Here is a 26,141-nt window from a genome sequence, read left to right on the forward strand (position 1 = left end):
AGATAGGGGTGGGGAGCAGAATGAAGCCCCTGTAATCCAAAGGGAGGTGGTGAGGGATCTGCTCCAACACCTGGATATAAACAAGTCTATGGGGCCAGATGGGATCCACCCAAGAGTACTGAGGGAGCTGGTGGAATTGCTCACTGAGCCACTTTCCATCATTTACCAACAGTCCTGGCAAACTGGGGTGGTCCCAGCTGACTGGCGTCTAGCAAATGTGACGCCCATCCACAAGAAGGGCCAGAAGGATGATCCAGGGAACTACAGGCCTGTCAGTCTGACCTCGTGTTAGGTCTCAGTCCGATTTTTGGTCCGGGAAGGGGTTCGAAATGATTCCGGGGGCGCAATTAAGACACAAACGAGGTCAGATGCCGTTTACTATAGTTTTACTATTGTTACCTAAAAATGATGCTAAATGGTGATAGAGAAAAGGCAGAGGTATAGGAAAGGAGGAAAAGAGAAGCAGAATTTCGGAGAGCTGCAAGAAATAGTATATCACCACTATGGTCGGTCCACACGACGGCTTGACGATCCTCTGGAGTCAACAGCATCCCATTGATCCGCGATTCTCAGGCCTTCGCAATGGTGAGGGGTCCCCAATTGCAGTGGGGTATAACAGTAATTTATAGTTCCTGTTGACTCATAGTTTGACCAATCGATGTGACAGTTACCTGTGCTCATCCAATCATTGTCTGACACGGTTGCTGCATGAGCCCCCCTTGCCTCTGCTGCACAAGCAGTGCTGGGCCTTGCAAGGCAGGCAAGTTTTTGGGGTAGAGGGTATAGTTGTTTTGAGAATCAAGGACATACATTCTTTGTTATCAGTACACTGGCGACAGAATCACAGAATCACAGAATCTTAGTGGTTGGAAGGGACCTTTGAGATCATCGAGTCCAACCACATAAAAAAAAAAAAACAAAAACACACAAACAAACAAAAAAACACAACACAAAACCAAACAAACAACAACACCCCCCCCAAAAAAAAAAAAAAAAAAAAAAAGCAGCATCCATCAACTAAACCCCACACCCACAACCTCACACACAACACCCCACCACAAACCAACAATCCCGGGCATTAGAGCATGCCCTGAAGAGCCACGTCTACACGTTTCTTAAATACCTCCAGGGATGGTGACTCCACCACCTCCCTGGGCAGGCTGTTCCAGTGCTTGACCACTCTCTCAGTAAAGTAATTCTTCCTAATATCTAATCTAAACCTCCCTTGCCGCAGCTTCATACCATTTCCTCTGGTCCTGTCGTTATTCCCTTGGGAGAAGAGGCCAACCCCCGCCTCTCTACAGTTTCCTTTCAGGTAGTTGTAGAGGGCAATGAGGTCTCCCCTCAGCCTCCTCTTCTCCAAACTAAACATGCCCAGTTCCCTCAGCCTCTCCTCATAGGACTTGTTCTCCAGACCCCTCACCAGCTTGGTGGCTCTCCTCTGGACACGCTCCAGCACTTCAATGTCTTTCCTGTAGTGAGGGGCCCAAAACTGAACACAGTACTCAAGGTGAGGCCTCACCAGTGCCGAGTACAGAGGCACGATGACTTCCCTGCTCCTGCTGGCCACGCTATTCCTGATACAGGCCAGGATGCCGTTGGCCTTCTTGGCCACCTGGGCACACTGCTGGCTCATGTTAAGCCGGCTGTCCACTAACACTCCCAGGTCCTTTTCTGCCGGGCAGCTTTCCAGCCACTCTTCCCCAAGCCTGTAGCGTTGCTTGGGGTTGTTGTGGCCGAAATGCAGAACCCGGCACTTGGCCTTATTAAACCTCATCCCATTGGCCTTGGCCCATTGGTCCAACCTGTCCAGGTCCCTCTGTAGAGCCTTCCTAACCTCAAGCAGATCAACACTCCCACCTAGCTTGGTGTCATCCGCAAACTTCCTGAGGGTGCACTCAATCCCCTTGTCTAGATCATCAATGAAGATATTGAACAAGACTGGCCCCAAAACTGAGCCCTGAGGGACACCACTGGTGACCGGCCGCCAACCAGATTTTGCTCCATTAATCACAAGTCTCTGGGCACGGCCATCCAGCCAGTTTTTTATCCAGCGGAGGGTACACTTGTCTATGCCATGATTCTCCAGTTTCTCCAGGAGAATGCCGTGAGGGACGGTGTCGAAGGCCTTACCAAAGTCCAGGTAGACAACATCCACAGCCTTCCCCTCATCGAGAAAGCGGGTCACATGGTCATAGAAAGAGATCAAGTTGGTCAGGCAGGACCTCCCTCTCATAAACCCATGCTGGCTGGCCCTGATCCCTTGGCTGCCCTGCACTTGCCTTGAGAGCTCACTCAGGATGATCCTCTCCATGATCTTTCCCGGTACTGAGGTCAGGCTGACAGGCCTGTAGTTTCCAGGATCCTCCTTCCGGCCCTTCTTGTAGATGGGCGTCACATTGGCCACCCTCCAGTCATCTGGCACCTCTCCTGTTGACCAGGATTGTTGATAAATAATGGAGAGAGGCTTGGTGAGCTCTCCTGCCAGCTCCCTGAGAACCTTTGGGTGAATGCCATCCGGCCCCATAGACTTATGCGTGTCCAGGTGCATAAGCAAATCATTAACTACTTCCTCATGGATTACAGGGGAGTTGTTCTGTTCTCCATTCTTATCTTCCAGCCCAAGAAGCTGAACACCCTGGGGGTAGCTGGTCCGACTATTGAAGACAGAGGCAAAGAAGGCATTAAGTATCTCAGCCTTCTCCTCATCCTTGGTTGCAAGGTTTCCCCCCGCATCCAGTAAGGGATGGACATTCTCTGTCACTCTCTTTTTGTTGATGTATTTATAGAAACTTTTTTTGTTGTCCCTTATATTAATGGCCAGGTTGAGTTCCAGCTGGGCTTTTGCCTTCCTGATTTTTTCTCTGTATGACCTAACACAATCTCTGTACTCCTCCCAAGTTGCCTGTCCCCTCTTCCAAAGGTGGTAAACCTTCCTTTTTTCCTTAAGTCCCATCAAGAGCTCTTTGTTCATCCAGGCCGGCCATTTTCCCCGCCCTTTAATTTTGCGCCTCATGGGGACAGCCTGCTCCTGGGCCTTTAGGATTTCCCTCTTGAAGAGCGTCCAGCCTTCCTGGGCTCCTTTGTCTCTCAGGACTACCTCCCACGGGACTCTCCCAACCAGGGTTCTGAACAGGTTAAAGTCTGCCCACCGGAAGTCCAAGATGGAGGTTTTGTTAATCCCCTTCCTTACCTCACTATGAATGGAAAACTTAACCATTTCATGATCACTAAGCCCAAGACTGTCTCCGACCTCCACGTCCCCAACTAGCCCTTCTTTATTTGTGAACAGTAGGTCTAGCAAGGCACCTCCCCTGGTAGGCTCACCTACCATTTGTGTCAGGAAGTTATCCTCCATACACTCGAGGAACCTCCTAGCCTGCCTGCTCTCTGCTTGCGGCAAGAGAGCCTTGAGGCATCTTGTCTTTCTGTCGGGTTCTTACACCTCGGTGCCTGGGAAGGTCATGGAACAGATCATCCTGAGTGCCATTATGCGGCGCACAAATGACACCCAGGTGATCAGGCCCAGCCAGCACAGGTTCATGAGAGGCAGGTCCTGCTTGACAAACCTGATCTCCTTCTATGACAAAGTGACCCACTTGGTGGATGAAGGAAAGGCTGTGGATGTTGTTTACCTGGACTTTAGTAAGGCCTTTGATACAGTCTCCCACAGTATCCTCCTGGAGAAACTGGCTGCCCATGGCTTGGATGGGAGTACTCTCTGCTGGGTTAAAAACTGGCTGGAGGGCTGGGCCCAGAGAGTGGTAGTGAATGGAGTTAAATCCAGTTGGTGGCCGGTCATGAGTGGTGTCCCCCAGGACTCGGTATTGGGGCCAGTTCTCTTTAATATCTTTATCAATGATCTGGACCCTCAGTAAGTTTGCAGACAACACCAAGTTAGGTGGGAGCGTTCATCTGCTTGAGGGTAGAAAGGCTTGGCAGAGGGATCTGGACAGGCTGGATCGATGGGCCAAGGCCAATGGGATGAGGTTCAACAAGGCCAAGTGCTGGGTCCTGCACTTGGGTCACAACAATCCCATGCAGCTCTACAAGCTTGGGGCAGAGTGGCTAGAGAGCTGCCTGGCAGAAAAGGACCCGGGGGTGTTGGTCGACTGCCAGCAGAATATGAGCCAGCAGCATGCCCAGGTGGCCAAGAAGGCCAACAGCATCCTGGCCTGTATCAGGAACAGCGTGGTGAGTAGGACTCGGGAGGTGATAGTCCCCCTGTACTCAGCACTGGTGAGGCCCCACCTTGAGTACTGTGTCCAGTTTTGGGCCCCTCACTACAAGAAAGACATTGAGGGGCTGGAGCATGTCCAGAGAAAGGCAATGAAGCTGGTGAGGGGGCTGGAGCACAAGTCTTGTGAGGAGCGGCTGAGGGAGCTGTGGTTGTTCAGCCTGGAGAAAAGGAGGCTGAGGGGAGACCTTCTTGCTCTCTACAATTACCTGAAAGGAGGTTGTAGAGAGGTGGGGGTTGTTCTCTTCTCCCAAGTCACAGGCGGTAGGACAAGAGGAAATGGCCTCAAGTTGCATCAGGGGAGGTTCAGGATGGACATTAGGAAAAATTTTTACTCTGAAATGGTTAATAAGCATTGGAATGGGCTGCCCAGGGAAGTGGTTGAGGCACCATCCCTGGAGATATTTAAAAGATGGGTAGACATAGTGCTTAGAGATATGGTTTAGTGATGGTTTTTATCAGTTAGGTTGATGGTTAGACTAGATGATCTTAAAGGTCCCTTCCAACAATTCTATGATATGCTTTAATTCTGGCTGCTGGGCAGGTACAGAACTGGCTAGGGCTGTATTGTTGGGCAGCACAGTCCTGCCTACACAGGTTCATGATTGTTTCAGGCAGCTTTATCCCAGGAAAGAAGCTCTGTGGAAAGAGACCTGGGAGTCCTGGTGGACAACAGGATGACCATGACCCAGCAATGTGCCCTTGTGGCCAAGAAGGCCAATGGCATCCTGGGGTGCATCAAGAAGAGTGTGGCCAGCAGGTTGAGGGAGGTTATCCTCCCCCTCTACTCTGCCCTGGTGAGGCCCCATCTGGAGTACCATGTCCAGTTCTGGGCTCCCCGGTTCAAGGACAGGGAACTGCTGGAGAGGGTACAGCAAAGGGCTATGAAGATGATTAGGGGACTAGATGTCCCGGTTTGAAGTAGAACTGAACCAATTTTCTGTTCTGTAATTTTACATCCTAGCTAGGCCTCCTCTAACTCTCTGAAATTAACGGCATATTGTGGAGAAAACTGCTCTTTTTTCAGTGGTGCCCAGTGACAGGACAAGAGGAAACGGGCCCACACTTGAACATAAGAAGTTCCATCTAAACATGAGGAGGAACTTCTTCACTTTGAGGGTGGCAGAGCACTGGAATAGGCTGCCCAAAGAGGTGGTGGAGTCTGTTTCTCTGGAGACATTCAAAACCCACCTGGACATGTTCCTGCGCAACCTGCTCTAGGTGACCCTGCTTTGGCAGGGGGGTTAGACTAGATGATCTCCAGCGGTCCCTTCCAACCCCTACCATTCTGTGATTCCTTGAAGTATGAAAATCAGAAGCCAGCTCAGGCTACTAGTCTTCAGGTGTATAGGCATAGCCTTTCAGTATCTGGTATTCCAGGAGCCTGCTCACTTCTAGAAAGTGCAGAAAAAGATTTAATAAACAGATGGGTGGGGATAAAGTACTAGTCCTTGCACCATGACTCATTTCACACTGCTTATCTGTGCAGTAGAGGGACTTTGTATTAGTCTCATAAGCTTTGCTTTCCTTCTGCAGTTGGTTTGAAGGTCTATTTGACAGAGTCCACCCAAAGCAGTAACCAGCTACTTCCCTAGTAGAAACAGAGAGGTAAGAAGTCATCTCAGCTTTTCTTCAAGACTTTTCTCCTTTTAGAAGTTCTCAGATGGACATTCTGAGGCATTTTAGAACTTGAGGTTTTGGTTTATTTTTTCCCTCATCTCACTACAATCAGCTTTGCAGGATAACGGTACTGTTCACCTGAACTCTTACCTCATGCCACAGCCTATGACACTCTCACTCTCTCCTAAACAGGTGATGCTCAAATGACTTAAAGTTTACATTTGTCAAGGGTCTTGAAGGTTTAAAGTGAAACACATCTGCAAAACTCCTGCCCAAAACAGCTGGAGAACACAACCGTAACTCAGCCCTGATAAGTAACTACTGACAGGGCACAGTCATAGAATCGTCCAGGTTGGAGGGTACCTTTCAGATCATCAAGTCCAACCATCAAACTAACACTGACAAAAACTGCCACTAAACCATGTCCCTCAGCACCATGTCTGCCCAACTTTTAAATACCTCCAGGGATGGCGACTCCACCACTTCCCTAGGCAGCCTGTTCTAATGCTTGATAACCATGTTGGTGAAGAATTTTTTCCTAATATCTAATCTAAACCTCCCCTAGTACAACCCAAGGCCATTTCCTCTTGTCCTATCGCATGTGACTTGGGAGAAGAGACCGACCCCCGCTGCTCTACAACCTCCTTAGGTGAGACCTCGCGCTCTACAACTCCCTCATAGCCTCCTTTTCTCTAGGCTGAACAACCCCAGCTCCCTCAGTCACTCCTCACAAGACTCCAGGCCCCTCACCAGCTTCATTGCCCTTCTCTGGACACGTTCCAGCTCCTCAATGTCTTTCTTGTAGTGAGGGGCCCAAAACTGGACACAGTACTCAAGGTGGGGCCTCACCAGTGCCAAGTACAGGGAGACAATCACTGCCCCAGTCCTGCTAGCCACACCATTGCATTAGCTGTTGGCCTTCTTGGCCACCTGCGCACAGTGCTGGCTCAACCAACACCCCCAGGTCCTTTTCCACAGGCAGCTCTCTAACCACAATAATTAACAAAATTCCAGCTGTATTTTAGAATACCATGAATTGTTTGGAGCACATGTCCTAAAAATGGCACTCACCCTCACTTAACTTTTCTGACATACATGCTTCAGCCAGTTCAGCACTTGCCCGAGGCATACTTCAGGTTGGCATTAACAGCATCTCCAGCAACAGACAAGTTTTAAACGCTTTATTCAGCACGACTCTGGAACCTCTCTCTCTCTCTCCACACACTCTACTTATAGCTCAAGTCACTGTGCAATCATGATGCAGAAAGCACTGATGGGCTGCAGGCCGTTAGGAAAAAAAAAAAAAAAACACCCACAAAAACTTTGAGTAGCATAGCTTTACTAGAAATGAATCATGCTAAAAACTGATTTTTTTGGTACCTGATAAGGATCAACAGATAAGGAAAGGAGAAGAAAGATTGGATGCGATATTAAGACCAAGATGTGAATCAAAGACTGCTGTGAAAGATCATACAGAAAAAGGTAATGAGGAACAGTAACACAGCATTAAAAGTGGGAGTACAGGGCAGACACGAGTTACAATACATCCTGCTTCCATATTTCTTATCTGTGTACTTCGTTCAAATACTGTCATAGTAATGGAAGGCAAAAAGCACCAGATGTTTGACTAAAGAAATAAGAAAAAAGGAACAGAAAATTAGGAATAAGTGAAAGCTGGTAATTAAGGAAGGAATCATCTCCAATACAGTTACTCAACAGAAACACAACAGTTGGAAAAGCTGTTGTCAACATATTTAGACAATACCATTATTCCAGCATTATGGAAATGACTTGGTTTTCCTGGTCTGTAACCTCTTCCACATACAGGGGAGACACCGCAAAGGGGCAGGTTTATCAGAGGAGTAAAACAGGAGGAAATTGTTCCCATTGAATTAGAAAAGCCATGATTAGGAGGCCATGCAATCGGGGACAAAGCATCATTAAGTCCTAAAGACCTAATTCCAGTTTGGTTGGAATACTGTAGAATATCTTCCAAAAAGCCAAGCCTTCCCTGGGACAAGCCAGAGGTCAGTATTCCCAGGCAGAATCCAGCAGTGACAGAAGCCTGGAGCAAAAGATCCTACAAAATAATCCTGCACTGGAGAAAATAATTTGTATTTTGTCTCCTTACAGCTGCCAGAGAAAGCACACGCTTCACTTGGTCTTCTGGTGAGAGATGGCAGCTTCAAAGCGGGCCACCAAGGACTTTATAATCTAAATTTGAGTTTAAAGGCTTTTTTTTTTTTTTCTATCATTTCTTATAGTTTGGAGGTTTTGGTGGTGGGGAGGCGTCCTAATTGTGACCTGACAGTACAAAGATAGTGTAACGCAGGGTTTGCATAGTTTGTCCCCTCTCCAGCCCAAAGAACATGAAGAGGAAGAAGTTACAGCTTAGGATTTTGTTGCATTTATGAAAAACATGAAATGAGGAGAAAAAAAAAACAAACCACAAAACAATCCCATGTACAGAGGCTTCCCCTGCATCCCCCAGGTGGAAAAGGGGGGAAAGAGACATACAAGTCATGGCTATTTCACAAAGCTTCATTGTATTAAATGAAGTTTATTACAGGCCCCAGTGAAAATATTAAAAACTCACCAGTGCATACGCTTCTGCACCTTTGTCCAGGTTGTTGTTCTAGAGTGGTTAAGTGCCTTTTTATATTTTAAAAATATTTTTTAGTTGTTTTTACATTATTGCTGTGGTTTACAACAAAACTGAAAGCCATGTGTGGAATCCACCCAGCAACAAAACCAGTCAGTTTCCCCAGAACAAGCCAAAAGCATAAAACCACATTCTGAAGGGGCCTTTTCAATACCAGCTATTTAATGACCAAGGAAAAAAAATTAAAAAAAATAATCTATCAATTCTGTTCCTAGTGTAGATAAATTTATTCTGTTTTCCAGAAGGCAAATCCTTTCAATAAATATCAGACTAAACTTCCGAGATGCTGAAGTTGCAGAGGTGGGAACAGCAGCTCTGGCAGGTGAGATTTCTCCTGGAGCATCCCCCCCAGTTTCAGTCCAGCGAAATGATGTCGGGAGCGCTGCCTCCACTGCTGCTGGTTATCACTCCCATCTCCCTCCTGCCGGAGGAGCTAACGTGTGTGTTGCTCTCCTGGTGGCTGGTGGAGGTGATGCTGCTGCCAGGCGTGCTGCTTGTTAAGGTTGAGGTGAGACTATCCAAAAACATAGGAGGACAGTACTGCTTGAAACAAACAACGAAGAATGAAGAGACTAACTGCACGAGGGAAATGTATGCTCTGAAGATACATCTTCTCTACAACCAGCACAAAACCAGCAGAACCTCAGTAATTCATGCAGAGCAAGGACCCAAGTTCTGCAAATGGGCAAGTAAGCAAGCAGAGATGGCAGCCACGAGCCCTTCTCCCTCATCCTCCCCATTTATTTTTTTGTTTTCTTATTAGCTTGAGCATTTCCTAGCACATTAAGGAACACTGCCACAACCACGGGATGGTCACAAAAAACCCCTTTGCGTTTACAGAATGTTCACTGCCCCTGATGACAGGCTTTCAGGTGAGATGAATGAGGGAGAGAGTGCATGCAATGGGCCAAAGGTGATCATAATTAGCTTTTCCACTGTGTCTCCTCTTATAGAATCATAGAATGGTTTGGGTTGGAAGGGACCTTAAAGATCATCCAGTTCCAACCCCCCTGCCATGGGCAGGGATAACTCCCACTAGACTGGGTTGCTCAAAGCCCCATCCAGCCTGGCCTTGAACACCTCCAGGGATGGGGCAGCCACAGCTTCTCTGGGCAACCTGGGCCAGTGCCTCACCACCCTCACAGGAAAGAATTTCTTCCTAATATCCAGTCTAAATCTCCCCTCTTTCAGTTTAAAACTGTTCCCCCTCATCCTGTCACTCCACTCCCTGATCAAGAGTCCCTCCCCATCTCTCCTGTAGCCCCTCTAGGGACTGGAAGGGGCTCTAAGGTCTCCCTGGAGCCTTCTCTTCTCCAGGCTGAACACCCCCAACTCTCTCAGCCTGTCCTCACAGGATGTGTTCAAATTAGCACTGTGCAATATCCACTTTAGAAAGGCAAACTATCAATAAAGAGTGAGTTTCAAGCCTGGATTTATCATAGTAAGGCTAAACTGAATCCTCCCTTAACATTTTCCCACCTCTTGCTGGGAAAACGGATTTTCCTGGTCTAAGCAAGCAGACAGCAAACACCATATGGATGATGACAGCACCCTGACGGTTACTCAAACAATGCGTCACAAAAACCACAGCAGTTCAGAAACATACCTGTGAATCAACTGGGATTAGGGAAAGAAAATCCAGACCTGGGGGGGGGGGGGGGGGGGGGGGAGAGAAGGATAATAAATCGATGAATCTTTCCTTTTATTCCTACACAACTAATTTAAGGAACTTTTTTGTTGTCATAGAACAGATTTCATAATTGTTACACAGTTTCTAAATGGAATATACCACTGTGACACCACTCTCAACTACTTCAGGCAGCAGCAAAACGAGTTATCTAGTACAAGTGGCTCTTTTTAAGAATGAGGATGACAAAATGATGTATTATTTACTGCATATTGCCAGGTGGTTCAATGTGGTTGCTTAGATGGAGGTTGCCATTTGGAGCTGTTGGTTCATAATGCAAGTGTCACTGCATATTGTACCTGACTTGGCCAAACTGGGACATGAAGAGTGTCATCACATTAAAGATGCTGGAATGAAGTAAAGTCACAACATGCACAAGTCCAAAAACAAGCAGCAGGTCTCTTCCTCCACCCACGGGCAGCCAATAAGGAAACATTTCTAATGTCACCCCCGTTTTGTGTCTAGACAAATAAAAGGAATGAAGAAGAGGAAACTACAAGTAGTTCAACATATATCCTCCAAGAGCAGTGACAAGTAGTGTCTGTCTTATACACCGTTAGCATATAAGCATTTAGGGCAAGATGTTTAAAATTATGAAACCAATGAGAAATTACAGCCTTTTTTTGTTTGTTTGCTTGTTTCTAAATATTGGCCTTGTGTTTGCTATGTTAACAGAAAGAAATGGCAAGCTTCCTTCCTCCCTCCCTCTTCCCTCACCTCCAAATCTGTTCTGGCCAGTGGCATCTCTCCTCCTCTTCTCCATTAGAGAAAAGTTTTGAAGGAGATTTAAGCTCAGCTGCTTTTACAGAATTGACAGTTTCTTTTGTTCTTGCACATTCTAGAACTTCAGTTGAGATGGACAAAACAATTCTAGACTTCCATTCTCTCAGCTCCTATCCAATTTGGGAAGATAAATGATTTCTTAACAAGGGAGAAGTGGAGGGAAGGAGCAGTAAGGGAACCAAAATAGACAGAGAAACAAGGGGAATGATATCTATCCCATTGCCAAACTGGTGCTGAAAGAAGAGGAAAAAACCCAGAGATGTTGCAGAGGAGAAATGGAGACAGGCAATGGAGGAGGGGTGGGAAGAGGGAAGTACAGGAGGCCAACTTGACACCTGTTACCACAAGTCACCATTTCCTGGGCTCTGGGTTCATTACAGCCAAAGAGAAACCCCCAGAGTCCCTAAAATACAGTTTGCTTTTCAAGGAGCCAGGATAGAAAACAATCAGTATCCCCACCTTTTGTCTGATATTTAGCAGCAGGGTTGAAGAATACACCATAGGCATTTAGGGTATGTCTAGGTAAAGAAAGTCGATAGAGGTCAGCTTACATATTGTAGCTCACCTTAACCTTTTTCATACAGTCTAGAACAGAGCACTGCTAGAATCACAGCTAGAACTAACATCTCGGGTTGGGATGAGCCAGCGCCATCGCTTCTATGACTTAAATAAGCAGCTACTCTCCCTCACGTCTACCACACAGAACAACCAGACGTTTACACAAAAGTTTAACTGAATACAGTGAGAAGTGTTTACTGGCTGCCGTTCCAAAATGCCAATTTGTACCCCAGAAGCAACGCTGTTGCGAAACTGGAAAGACAGCCTGTACTGGACTTGTCTAGACATCCCATCAGTGCGATACTACATAGAGTCTTGTGCCATTAAAACAAAACAGTTGACTGATTCTCCAATTTTTACCCACTCCACAAATTAATAAGGCTGTCACGAACAGACATGAAAAATAGCCACCACTTACCTGGCAAGTCTGATGAAATACTAGATATTGGTGGATGATGGAATGGTACTGGGTAGTCGGTTAATGAAGGAGGAACGGTGGCAGCATCGACCGTTGTCACACTGGGCACTCTGACAGTAGATGGCTGATACATGAGAACCCTGTTTTGAACAGCATAGGAAGTTACAGACAACTTGGCCATCAGAGAAGAGAAATCAGGCACCACTATGCACTCTCATTCACAAGGTCACTATGTTACAACACAACTACAGCATGGCTACTCAGTACACAGCTTTCCACTCTAATTTCCTCTTTCATAACAGTCTTCATAATAAAATGACCATATCTTGGCTGTCAACAGCAGCTGTGACCTAAGAGCAAGTCAGTGTTAAAACAAAGTACAGTGCTGGAGTCGTTTGTAACAGTCCACCCTTCAGAGACAGAAACGGAAACCTCTGCCTGCAGAGCACCGTGGGAGGGATGCGCAGGATGCCAGAGCCAGGAGGAAAGGGCTCGTTTCCAATTTCTCCAAAAAACTCTTTCTGGGTTCTAACCTGTCATGCCAAGGGTACTACTAGCTGTTATTCAGCCCCAAGAGCACAGATGACACCGATGGGAGTTAATATCAAACCCGGCTTTACTCACAGCCCAAGCTACGGTCAGCTCTCCTGGAGCGTGCAACCAGTTAAAACCCTACCTTTAGCCCAATTACTTCACAGCACTATTAAAGATGACACAACAGGTGTTCAGGCACCAGCCACATGCATAAAATATTTAATAAACTCCAAGTCAGGTGGAAAAACCCAGAGTCCCACTCCCAGCTGCTCAGCATCGCTCCCTCCAGTTCACCATTTATGCTACCTCTGATTTCAGAAGCTTGGATTTCAGACCCTCCTTTCTCAAGCACCTCTTCTACTTCAGCCTACATCGCTTCTGCCTATACGAAGATGCCCCCTGCTTTTGCCAAAACTAGAATTCAGGCAACATTGTTGATGGGAGATAAGCTATTCCCCAAAAGCCTGGCTTTGACTTGAAGAATGAAAACGTGCTGTTTCCATACCCAAACAGTAAGGAAAATGCATTGGTCACAGATAAGACAAGAAAACTCAGTCCTTTTACAGTTATAGTGGCAGGTAGCTATTTCAGACAAACACAGGAGAATGGAAGGAAGTCTTGGTGCCATCTGAAACTCCATTAAGAGATATATTTGTAGGGTGTTTTTTTCTTATAAAAAATAAGAAACAGTCTCTTGCAGAAGGAGTCCTCCACAATCCTCACAAAAAGCAACAGCGTTTCACTATCACTGCTGAAATCTGAAGATGACCAACTATTTGCTCAAAGACCCCACATTCCTGTGGGCTAGAGACACAGTTTGCCTGCTCATCACTTCGAGAGCTGGCAAAACAGAAGGGGCTTGGTTTTATTACTATTATTTTAGTGCAAGACATAAGCCGCTACACTGAGACACACAGACACATACCTCACACATGTAGCAACACCAATTAATAAGCCATTAACTAAAAGGTAACACTCGGAATCACCTCGTGGAGCAGTTACTGCTGGTGAGCCTCACCAGTGCCCCTCTCTCCCTGCAGGTCTCCTGTGCCCTCTGGGCCAAGAGCAAGAACTTCATGGAAGCCACCGCAGCCGAGTTGCACAAATTGGGACAGACAGAAGGGACAACAGTAAAGAAGCCAGTTAAGCCTGTGGCTGAAGTCAGGCATGACTACAAAGATGGAGCAGTTGGCAGAGGGCTTGGGAAGCTGTTGGTTGGGCTAACCAAGGTACAGGACTGACTGCCAACCATGGCCAGAGTCCAAGACATTCCAGAGTTTAGCAGAGATAGAGGAAAAGCTCATCTTGATTCAAAACAGCAGAGTCTCCTTTCCAAGACCAACAGGATGGATGAAACACGCAATGCAGCCTGGTTTCCTGACAGATTAAATAAAGGGTATAAACAGAGAGTGGGAGAAAAGCCTTTCAGATGACACTAACTTAACAAGAATGAATAAAGCTCCTCCACTTGGCATAATCTGCTTTCTCGGAAGAATCCTGTCTATTAGCTTAATCAGCTTCCTTTTCTAGGGAGAAAGATCCCTGCAAACACAGCAGCAGTCAGCGCAAGTCTTTTGTGAGATGTCAAACTACTTAATAGTGTTTTGCCTGTACAGAGGTACCGCCGTATCAATACAACCTTCTGCAAGGAGAGGCCTAGAAATCCTCCTGTGCAAGTGTGGAGCTGGATTCCTGAAGAGAGATTACAAGTCCATGTGTCTACACGTCAGTTTATCTGAGACATTACAGAATAACAACTAACTTTAAAATTGACAAACCCTTTGGTTGGGCTCCCTTGTGTTTCAGACATAAATATGCACTTCCTTTTGGCAGGAGGATCTTCCTCTTCATCAGAAGAGCTTTCTATTGTCAAGTCAATAACATCAACTTTCTTCTTGTTTACCTCACCGGCCACCATCACAGAACATGGTTTGCTAACAACACTGGAACCTGAACAAGAAAAATAAAATAACACTGGTTTTTAAAGGCTGTCGACATCAGCAGTTTCTACTTGCAACAGAACCAGGAACTCAAATCCTGGTTTAGGATTTTTTAGTTTCATTTTCCTGGCCACTACAGAGAACGTTATGGCCCAAGAACTGTTTTATTAGTATTCTCCATCATATTGAGATTATTAAAGCACAAACTTTAATCTTTACTTACCAATTTAAGGACCTACAACAAGAACAACCATTTTTCTTAACTGCTCTTTATAATGAGCAAAGACAAAGCCCCAAAATGCACACTTCTAGAGATACATCCCTTTCTTTTTCATTTAAATGAAAGGAAGGTTAGAAGTATTAAACATCCATCAACATCCATACACATTATCCAAGCTAAAACTAAGTCTCCAAGACTTTTGGTCTGTTTGCAACCAGTACCCGGATGTACGTACTTTCTATTTTGGTGCACTGTGGACTTGAGACTTTCACAGCTTCTTTCTTTGGCCTCATGGGGCACCAGGAGCCATCTTCTTGGAATTTGATCTCATCCACATCTAAACATTCATTAAGGATTTCCATAAAAAGCCTGAAAAATAAAATGGAGTGGTTTCGGTTTTAATTCCAAGTGAAGTTTTTTATTCTAAGTGAAAAGACTGAGAGCGGCCCCCGAGGAGAAGGGCTTGGGGGTGCTGGTGGATGAGAAGCTCAACATGAGACAGCAACATGTGCTAGCAACCCAGAAAGCCAACTGTATCCTGGGCTGCATCCCCAGCAGCGCGGCCAACAGGGCAAGGGAGGAAATTCTGCCTGTCTGCTCTGCTCTGGGGAAACCCCACCTGGAGTACTGTGTCCAGTTCTGGAGTCCTCAGCACAGGAAAGACATGGACCTGTTGGAGTGGGTCTAGAGGGGGCCACGAAGATGCTCCAAGTGCTGAAGCCCCTCTCCTATGAGGACAGGCTGAGAGAGTTGGGGGTGTTCAGCCTGGAGAAGAGAAGGCTCCAGGGAGACCTTAGAGCCCCTTCCAGTCCCTAGAGGGGCTACAGGAAAGCTGGGGAAGGACTCTTGATCAGGGAGGGGAGCCATAGGACGAGGGGGAAAGGTTTTAAACTGAAAGAGGGGAGATTTACAGTAGATATTAGGAAGAAATCTTTCACTCAGAGTGGCAAGACACTGGCCCAGGTTGCCCAGAGAAGTTGTGGATGACCCATCCCTGGAGGGGTTCAAGGCCAGGCTGGATGGGGCTTTGAGCAACCTGGTCCAGTGGGAGGTGTCCCTGCCCATGGCAGGTGGGTGGAACTGGATGATCTTTAAGGTCCCTTCCAACCCAAACCATTCTATGATTCTATAAGAGGAGACACAGTGGAAAAGCTAATTATGATCACCTTTGGCCCATTGCATGCACTCTCTCCCTCATTCATCTCACCTGAAAGCCTGTAATCACAACCTTCAGACATCAAAAACAGTAAGAGTATCCCAATCTACCCATATTCCACTCCAACATTACTGCAATTCATAGATTTTCATATAGAAACAGAAATCATCATCCTTTGAATCATGTTTGACACTTATTTATGAATTAAATTTAAAAATTTAAGTTAATTGCTTCAGAGATAAGGTCATGTAAGAGGGAGACCTATCCTTAGATGTCACATTTGATTTTTTCCAGAGGAAATCAACCGAGGCTTAAGAGTTTGATGATGCAGTTAGAAGATAAGCTTATGTTCATTACATGGGAATAGAAACGAACAGAGTCTAATGATTCCTCCCAGTGTAAAGTATTTTTACAAAGAAAACAGTATAAAATGGCTAAACCTCAAGTCAAACGTAGCTATTAAACGCATCATAAAAAAATTTAAGTATTTGTGTAATCTGCAAATCCAGTCTCTTACCCATCTAATATTAGGCTCTCATAAGCTGCCTTTTTATCACAGACAGGGCAGATCCAGGTCGGCTTCTTTTCATTCATTTGAAGATAAAGAGCAGCATCAAAACATTGCAGGTGCGTGCAAGTCACAGCCCGGCATGGGATTGTCAGCCTCATTTTTCCCAGCTGCAGAAGATGAATTGAAAAAGGGTCAGAACAGCAGACAGAAGTAGCCTGGATGGCTCACAAAGAAATCAGAGCCAGTCAGTAGCTCTTCCTTTCATTTAAAGGAAAAACTATCTCTTCTCACTATAGAGGTGCCCAGTGCTAAGGTCACTGCAGGCAAATCCACATTATCAAAGCACATACAGCACACCTAGAGGAAGAATAAAGCCATCCTCAAAGTCTTCGCTGAGTCAAAATCAGTCAGAAACGTTTTTGATGGACCTGCAATAATGTTATTTCTAGGATTTTATTCTTATGAAAAGACCTACTGGAGCACTCGCTTCTATCTTTTTCTTTGAGCCAAATTTTCATCATTTTCTTTTAGCCAAATATTTCAAAGGTTTTTGTGAGCTCCAGTTATGTTATACTCAGAATGGAGTAATATCCTTTTTAATATTTAGCTTAACAGACCAGTCACAAACACAAAACCAATTTCTACCTGGGAAGAAAAACCCCAAGACAGTATTACCTTGATCAATTTTTGTTCCAGTAGCTGGAAGTATAAGCAATACCACTAAGATTTGAAGTTTTATTTATCACTGCATCCTTTAATTATTCTGTAGCCCTACCCAATTAGTCTCAATGCCTCAATAAACGAAATTACTCCTTCTAAAGGCCTCCCTATACACAAGTAGCAACTTGTTTCTGACTCAGTTGTAAACCAGAACTGGTTGAACTTTAAACTAGATGTGAAGGGGGAGGGGGGTAATAATATCAGGCTTGTCTGTGACAAGCTGTGGGGTATCTCATCAGGGTTAGAGGAACAGGGTGCTAGTAAGGGCCTTCAGCCTGTTGCCTTGAGGCAGGTTGGTGACACTGCACTACAGTCAAAGTCTTATGGAGATGAGCCAGCAGCTCCCTGAGGTAGTTGAAGTCAACAGAGAAACACCTGTGAGACACCTCAAGGGGTGTTCCTCTAAGAAGGTGACACAGCCAACAGCCCAGCTGAAGTGCCTCTACATGAATGCATGCAGCATGGGCAACAAACAGGAGGAGTTGGAAGCTACTGTGCTACTGGAAAGCTATGACAGTGGCCATCACTGAAACCTGGTGGGATGAATCCTATGACTGGAGTATGGCTACTGAGGGCTACAAGATGTTCAGAAGGGACAGGCAAGGAAGGAGGGGCGGAGGTGTTGCCCTCTATGTTAAGGAATGGATAGAGAGTGAGATGTCCCTAAAGCCCTCCCTGGGGGTCAGATGAAGAGAGAGTTGAGAGCTTGTGGGTGAGGATTAAGGGGCAGGCCAATATGAGGGACACTGTTGTGGGTGTTTATTATAGGCCACCTGATCAGGATGGGGAAGTTGATGAGGCCTTTTACAGTCAGCTCAAAGTAGCCTCGCAATCACAGGCCTTGGTTCTCATGGGGGACTTGAATCACCCTGATGTCTGCTGGGAAGGCTACACAGCCAGGCATGTACAGTCCAGGAGGTTCCTCCAGTGTACTACTGGACCTAGTGCTGACAAAGAAAGAGGGACTGGTGGAGGGCATTAAGGTTGGGGGCAGCCTTGGCTGCAGTGACCATGAAAAGATAGAGTTCAGGATCGTGGGTAGTATGTGCAAAACAACAAGTAGGACTGAAACCTTGGATTTCAGGAGGGCTAACTTCGGCCTCTTCAAGAAACTGCTGGGAGAAATCCCATGGGTTAGGGCTCTGGAAGGTAGCAGGGCTCAAGAGAACTGGTTGATATTCAAATACCACTTTCTCCAAGCTCAGGATTGTTGCATCCCTAAGAAGAAAAAAAAAAAAAAAAAAAAAAATCAGGCAAGGGAAGCAGGAGACCTGCGTGGTTGAGTAGGGAGCTTCTGAAAAAACTCAAGTAGAAGAAGGAAGTTTACACTGAGTGGAAGAAGGGACTGACCACTTGGGAAGATTACAAGAATGCCATCAGAGTACGCAGGGATGAAACGAGGAAAGCCAAGGCCTCCTTGGAATTAAAATTGGCAAGGGATGTCAAAGTCAAGAAGAAGGGTTTTTTTCAAGTATATTGGAGGCAAAAGGAAAACTAGAGAAAATGTGGGCCCGCTGTTGAATGAGACGGGTGCCATGGTGACAGAGGATGCAGAGAAGGTGGAGTTGCTGAATGCCTTCTTTGCTTCACTCTTTACTGATCAGGCCAGCCCTCAGGAGTCCCACACTATGGAGGAATCAGAAAAAGTCTGGATGAAAGAAGAGTTCCCCTTGGTTGAGGAAGATCAAGATAGAGATCAATTAAGTAAACGGGATACCCACAAGTCCTGATGGAATGCACCCACGAGTGCTGGGGGAGCTGGCAGAAATCATTGCTGGGCCGCTCTCCGTCACCTTTGAAAGGTCCTGGAGAACAGGCGAGGTGCCTGAGGACTGGAGGAAAGCCAATGTCACTCCAGTCTTCAAAAGGGCAAGAAGGAGGACCTGGAAAACTACAGGCCGGTCAGCCTCACCTCCATCCCTGGAAAGATGATGGAACTGCTCGTTCTGGGTGTCATCTCAAAGCATATGGAGGAAAAGAAAGCTATCAGACATAGTCAACACAGATTCACCAAGGGGAAATCATGTCTAACCTGATAGCCTTCTACGATGGCATGACTGGATGGATAGATGAGGGGAGGGCGGTTGATGTTGTCTACCTTGACTTCAGCAAGGCTTTCGAAACTGTCTCCCACAGCATCCTCATAGATAAGCTTAGGAAGTGTGGGTTAGATGAATGGCCAGTGAGGTGGATTGAAAACTGGCTGAAAGACAGAGCTCAGAGGGTCATGATTAGGGGCACAGAATGTAGAGCTGGAGGTCCATAACAAGGGATGTTCCCCAGGGGTCAGTACTGGGTCCAGTCCTCTTCAACATATTCATCAATGACCTGGATGAAGGGACAGAGTGTACCATCAAAAAGTTTGCTGGGAGGGGTGGCTGACACACCAGAAGGCTGTGCCACCATACAGTGAGACCTGGACAGGCTGGAGAGTTGGGTAGAGAGGAACCTGATGAAATTCAACAAGGGCAAGTGTAGGGTGCTGCACCTGGGGAGGAATAACCCCATGCACCAGTACAGGTTGGGGGCTGACCTGCTGGAGAGCAGCTCTGAGGAAAGAGACCTGGGAGTCCTGGTGGACAACAGGATGACCATGACCCAGCAATGTGCCCTTGTGGCCAAGAAAGGCAATGGCATCCTGGGGTGCATCAAGAAGAGTGCGGCCAGCAGGTCATCCTCCCCCTCTACTCTGCCCTGGTGAGGCCCCATCTGGAGTCCTGTGTCCAGTTCTGGGCTCCCCAGTTCAAGAAGGACAGGGAACTGCTGGAGAGGGTACAGCAGAGGACTACAAAGGTGATTAGGGGCCTGGAGCATCTCTCTGATGAGGAAAGGCTGAGGGACTTGGGTCTTTTTAGTCTGGAGAAGACTAAGGGGGGTGGGATCTGATCAATGCCTATAAATACTTAAAGGGTAGGTGTCAAGAAGACTGGCCCCATCCTTTTTTAGTGGTGCCCAGTGACAGGACAAGAAGAAATGGGCACAAACTTGAACATAAGAAGTTCCATCTAAACATGAGGAGGAACTTCTTTCCTTTGAGTGTGGCAGAGCACTGGAACAGGCTGCCCAGAGAGATGGTGGAGTCTCCTTCTCTGGAGACATTCAAAACCTGCCTGGACACGTTCCTGTGCAACCTGCTCTGTGTGGACCTGCTTTGGCAGGGGGTTGGACTAGATGATCTCCAGAGGTCCCTTCCAACCCCATATCATTCTGTGAATGCTATGACCATCAGGTGCTTGTAGACACACCCTTCTCCCCACTATTTTTCATTAATTTATCAGTATAAACAAACAAAAAAAAAAAGGTAAGTTCTTCAAGTGGGGCCTTTTCAAAGCAGCCCAACTCCACACTAAAGACAAAAATACAAGTCTGTATATGGTAATTTCCAGCCATACTTACAGGACACATCAGAGATACCCGCAGACTGGTTGTGGCAATCTCACTATCGGGATCTGCAGTTAGTTTTTCTTTAACTATTAAAATAAATTCAGACATAATTTAAAATGCTAATCTTGATCGGCCAGTACATCTACTTTATTTCCAGCTATTTAAAAAAGTTAAGCATATAGGAAACTAGTTCACAGCAACAATACTCTGGGCATGGACTTCCTTTTCAAAATGCCACAAATCCCCTAAGTATTGTCAGTTCTAGTTTTAAAGAGCCACCAACCACCCTCAGAAAAGTACAGACAGAAATTAATTTGACTTACTTAGTGCTCTGGAATGATCGGGGTTTCTGATACCTTTCATTTTTAACCTCTGCAAAAGTGTCGCTGAAGTGAGCTGACGAACGAGGTACACAGACATGGAATAATTCTACAAAAAGAGCAATTAAAGATTAAATATTGATTTCATACAGTACTGCCACTGTGACAACAGGTTACTATTTACACAGGAAAAACAAAAACATGCCGATTTTTTGCTTAATAATTATGAAAAGCATTGACAGATGCCTTCATTGCTGTTAGAGGCCAATACTCTGCCAGAGTTCTGCCACTCAAGTTCAATTGTCCTCCTCCAGCTGTGCCTTCAGCAGGAATAACAACTCCACAACCAAGAGACAATCTGGAAAGATGATTCACACTGGTAACATCTTCTCATACATCCAGTCTTTAAGAACATCTCACCTTTGTCTCCTAAATCCTTCCCTTTTTTCAGTGTCAATCTGTTAGTGGGGAGCTCCAAGACAATGACATGACAGAAAAGATGAATGCTCTTTCAGGTGCAAACACACTATTTCCTTATACCTTCTCTTTAGCTGGCTCTACACTTTTAAGACAAACCTCATTGGTGGATGAGAAGCTCAACACGAGCCGGCAATGTGTGCTGGCAGCCCAGAAAACCCCCTGCATCCCAGGCTGCATCCCCAGCAGCATGGGATGCAGGGCAAGGGGGGTGGATTCTGCCCCTCTGCTCTGGGGACAGCCCCCTGCAGTGCTGTCTCCAGCTCTGGGGCCACCAACATCAGAAGGACATGGACCTGTTGGAGTGGGTCCAGAAGGGGCCACGAAGATGCTCCAAGTGCTGAAGCCCCTCTCCTATGAGGACAGGCTGAGAGAGTTGGGGGTGTTCAGCCTGGAGAAGGAAAGGCTCCGGGGAGACCTTACTGCAATCTTCCAGTCCCTAAAGGGGCTCCAGGAAAGCTGGGGAGGGACTCTTGATCGGGGAGTGGAGCCACAGGATGAGGGGGAACGGTTTTAAACTCAAAGAGGGGAGATTTACAGTAGATATTAGGAAGAAATTCTTTCCTGTGAGGGTGGTGAGACACTGGAACAGGTTGCCCAGAGAACCTGTGGCTGCCCCTTCCCTGGAGGTGTACAAGGCCAGGATGGACAGGGCTTTGGGCAACCTGTTTCAGTGGGAGGTGTCCCTGCCCATGGCAGGGGTGTTGGAACTGGATGGTCTTTAAGGTCCCTTCCAACCCAAACCATTCTATGATTATGCCACACACCCTCCTCTGAGGCAGGCCGCGTTCCCCAGCATTTTTTGCTCTTCCCCAATTCACACCATTTGCCAGCTCCTTTTGTTCAGCATTTGCTCCCTCTTCAAGGTCACTAATGAAGAAAACGTTCTGCAAGTCCTACTACTGCTGAATAATAATGGTTTCATCTATTTAACTAACACAACCTGCGATTCCTTATTTCCACTCCCTGGAAGCCACCTTCTTATGGCTGCTATACTGCCTGGGTACTGCACGAGAATTTTAAACAAGAACACTTACGCCTCTGCTCCTCTGTTACCACCTATAGGAAAACCAGCTCTTTAGATGAGCAGTTAAAGTTATCGAAATGCATGGGAAACCGCTAAGAAAAAAAGTTGGGTTTTTTCCCCACAAAGAATGACCATAAATTGCACTGTTTATTGCCTGCGGAAAGAATTCTAGAGGCTCAAGCCTGACCAGCTCCATGGCATTACTGCCTCCTCTGCTCAGAAACCCTCCACTATCAGTTAAGTACATGCCAATAAGCCCTTAACGATGTGAGGCCACTGACACTCCACACCCGGAGCAGAGCATCAACATTAAACCAAAAGAACCCGCTTTACCTCTCAGGGCAAGGGGGAATTCCTCCAATTCATCTCCTTCCATGAGAGCATGTTTTGGCAGATAGAGGGGAGGAAGAAAGCAGGGATTGACAGGAGAGGACGAGACCACACACATCTCTACAGTCATGTCAAGATTTGCACTTTGCAATTGTAAAGCAACGGCTTAGATCTTTCCCTCCACCTCTGTTTTCGGGGGAAAAAAAAAAAAAACACCACACACAAAACCCCCACACTTTTCTGTCAGCACTGCTCTTCATTTATTTCCTGACCATTAGCTTTCTCTCCAATTTCTTTTTAAAATTTTAATCAGTATATAAAAATATATCATAGAATGGTTTATGTTAGAAGGGACCTTAAAGACCATCAAGTTCCAACCCCCCTGCCATGGGCAGGGACACCTCCCACTGAAACAGGTTGCTCAAAGCCCCATCCAGCCTGGCCTTGAACCCCTCCAGGGATGGGGCAGCCACAGCTTCTCTGGGCAACCTGGGCCAGTGTCTCACCACCCTCACAGGAAAGAATTTCTTCCTAATATCTCATCTAAATCTCTCCTCTTTCAGTTATACCAGAGTCTCACTTTGAAACATGTGGTGTTTCTGGTCCACAGATCTTGAAGAAAAAAAAAAAATAAAAAAATGAAGTAAGCTACTCTAATAATTGAATCCAGAAGGATTTGCACAACTAGTCAGAGATAGAGGAATAAGTAGTTCTTGTCTTACCAACAGCTGAAAGGGCTGCTGCAACAGCTATTTAAACTTAAGAATTCAGAATTTCTTCATACTCTCCCACTGCAGCTTCCATGAAATTTAGAATTGCATTATGAAGAGGCTTCAATTTTCATTTCCCCCCCGTCCCAGCTCTCCATCCTTCCCCACTAAATCACTTTTCCCTCAAGTCCCCTAAACTTCCAGAATAATTTTCCTTTACAAGAAAACACACACTGCTCAGATATTATGAATTACAAACACACCCCCCACACACAATTACAGTCCAACCAAGCACGTTTAAGATCCATCAAGCCCAGAAACAGCTGACACTAGCAGCCTGACACCCCCCCAGTAAACCCTTCCCAGCAACCTGCCATCTAAGAGCTTTCCGAGCTGAGAATTCTACCCCTGTTTTGGTTTATTTGCAAGTACAATTTTAAAGTCAACTCATATAGAGGCCATTTTCACATAAAAAAAAGGAATCTCAAAAGAATAGAGATGGAAATATCCATTAACCAGTTCTTCCTATGAAATAAAAATTGCTTTTGGAAAACTACTTGGTATTACTTGGTTAGAAAATACAAAAACCTCAAAAGCAAATGCCTGTCTCTTTTTTTAGACAGTTTTTCCACATCCTACAAAATATAAAGTTTACCTTTCCAATTTCAGAAGCCCAGGAAATGGAGATCTGGTTTGGCACTGCTGACGACAACCTAACTAGAGATGTTATATTCAAGGGGCGCCCAGGTCGCTTCTGTTCAATTCCATTTTTCGGTGGCGGAGCATATCCCTAAGGGAAGAAAGGACAAGGAAAGCATTACCAAGTCTCTCCACTGCATTCTGAAGCCTGCCGAAACAGACTTGTTAGTTTTAAACAGATCTACAGGAAGCAGGTAAAACTAGAGACTAAATTCAACACTTACTCTGAGAAACACCAGTCTTTGACAGTCTTATACCATAGTCTACCACAATTTAAAAGCATTTTTTGTTATAAAGTGGTTTTACAGAAGTGCTGAAAAAGTGGAAGAAAACACAGTCCAGGTGATTTCACTGGAAGAGTAAAAAAGAATTTTGATGCTTTGTCCTCCTCCCCCCCCATCCACTGAAAGAGCACAGAACATCACAAGGACACAGCCTTAGTGACAACTCCTCATGACTTGCTGTGTTTAATTCAGTGTTTCACACCCAGAAAACACTTCACTGATTTTATTTAAGAAACAATAAAGTCTTGTTCCAAGAGCTCCACATCTCCTCGGTGTCCGCTTTGCCTCCCATCACCTACACCCAGCCCCATTAGCAACAGGTTGTCACCTGTACTCTGCCACGGCTCATGAAGAAGGGCTGTACATGAAATTATCTGCTGTATTTAAGAGTTAAAAGGCTTTGCTGTTGTCTGCAGAAACAAAATAAAATAGATATTGCTCTCTCTCAGCTTTGATGAAGAATTTCATAGAGTCATAGAATTGCTTAGGTTGGAAGGGACCTTTCAGATCATCAAGTCCAACCATCAACCTAACACTGACAAAAACCACCACTAAACCATATCCCTCAACACCACATCTGCCCAACTTTTAAATACCTCCAGGAATGGCAACTCCACCACCTCCCTGGGCAGCCTGTTCGAATGCTTGATAACCCTTTTGGTGAAGAAATTTTTCCCAATATCCATCCTAAACCTTCTCTGGTGCAACTTGAGGCCATTTCCTCTTGTCCTATCGTCTGTTCCTTGGGAGAAGGGACCGACAAACCCCCCTTGCTACACCCTCCTTTCAGGGAGTTGTAGAGAGCAATAAGATCTCCCCTCAGCCTCCTTTTCTCCAGGCTGAACACCCCCAGCTCCCTCAGCCGCTCTTCACAAGAATTGTGCTCCAGACCCCTCACCAGCTTCATTGCCCTTCTCTGGACACACTCCAGCACCTCAATACCCTTCTTGTTGTGAGAGGCCCAAAACTGGACACAGCGCTTGAGGTGGGGCCTCACCAGTACCAAGTACAGGGGGACAGTCACTGCCCCAAGTCCTGCTGGCCACACCATTGCTGATACAGGCCACTCTTCCCCCGGCCACTAGCACTGGGCAGCTTTTCTCTATAGTTTTATTTCCTATATGATGGTTGCAAATTGAATCGTGAGCCATCTGGTTCCCTTTTGCTTATCGGCAAGCACATCTTCTCCAGCATATCGTGAGCAAAAAGTACTTGTGCTACATGAAGGAGCAGCTTATTCCCGTCACCCTGTGTCTGTCACTATGAAAGGAAGCTCATCTGCAGCAGGAACTCCGAGAATCTCTGTTCTGAGCTCACACAGACCCCCTGCGGTCCACTCAGCTCAAAAGCTCATCCTGCGCCAGAAGGATGCCAGCAAGATATTGCAGCCCTACATCTTGCACAGAACCGACTGCCAGATTTCATGTAGTTTAAGACAGCATTGTTCTACACAAGAAACTCTCATGGAAAGGATATGCTGAAAACCCACACGCGTGTGGTTTTTTTGCCCAGAAAAACACTCACATTCACAGCCTAGTGCTTGGAAAAAGAGTCTTCGAAAGACATTAAGTCTGAAAATAATACAACAGAAATAAACAGCCTCTTCCACTCACTGATCAAGTCAGTGCCTTTAATTCAAGGAGGACTCAGCAGTTGTCACATCATTTCCTAATTTTCCAAAGCAGCTCAGTTACTAGTCCATACGTTTCACCTGACAACCAAGCCCTGGCTCTGTGCCCTTTATTAATTTCAGACAGGACAGAGAAGGGACTATGGTCTGCCAGGCCAGAGCTGCAGACAGCAATTGCCAAAGAACTCTCTTCAACATGGTTGTCACCCCAGACAAGTGACCCAGCAGCTCTCG

General features: G+C 46.0%; 1 protein-coding gene across 2 annotated transcripts in view; it reads right to left on the bottom strand.

The window, feature by feature from the left end:
- Positions 1–7,182: 7,182 nt before the first annotated feature.
- The window catches only part of LOC141476554 (E3 SUMO-protein ligase PIAS2-like), a 34,736-nt gene continuing 15,777 nt past the window's right edge, over positions 7,183–26,141 (bottom strand). The window contains exons 6-14 of one of the 2 annotated variants that reach the window (XM_074165241.1): positions 23,950–24,084; positions 20,754–20,859; positions 20,443–20,516; positions 16,333–16,493; positions 14,895–15,028; positions 14,278–14,449; positions 11,966–12,105; positions 10,126–10,163; positions 7,183–9,059 (exon numbers count right to left, since the gene is read on the bottom strand). In XM_074165241.1, coding sequence (XP_074021342.1) covers positions 8,874–9,059; positions 10,126–10,163; positions 11,966–12,105; positions 14,278–14,449; positions 14,895–15,028; positions 16,333–16,493; positions 20,443–20,516; positions 20,754–20,859; positions 23,950–24,084 — 1,146 coding nt within the window. In that variant the 3' untranslated portion in view covers positions 7,183–8,873. Of the gene's footprint in view, positions 9,063–10,125; positions 10,164–11,965; positions 12,106–14,277; positions 14,450–14,894; positions 15,029–16,332; positions 16,494–20,442; positions 20,517–20,753; positions 20,860–23,949; positions 24,085–26,141 lie in introns of both variants that reach the window. The other variant, XM_074165240.1, reaches the window with a different exon arrangement.

This window comes from Numenius arquata, chromosome W (genome assembly GCF_964106895.1).
Source record: "Numenius arquata chromosome W, bNumArq3.hap1.1, whole genome shotgun sequence".
Taxonomy (NCBI): domain Eukaryota; kingdom Metazoa; phylum Chordata; class Aves; order Charadriiformes; family Scolopacidae; genus Numenius; species Numenius arquata.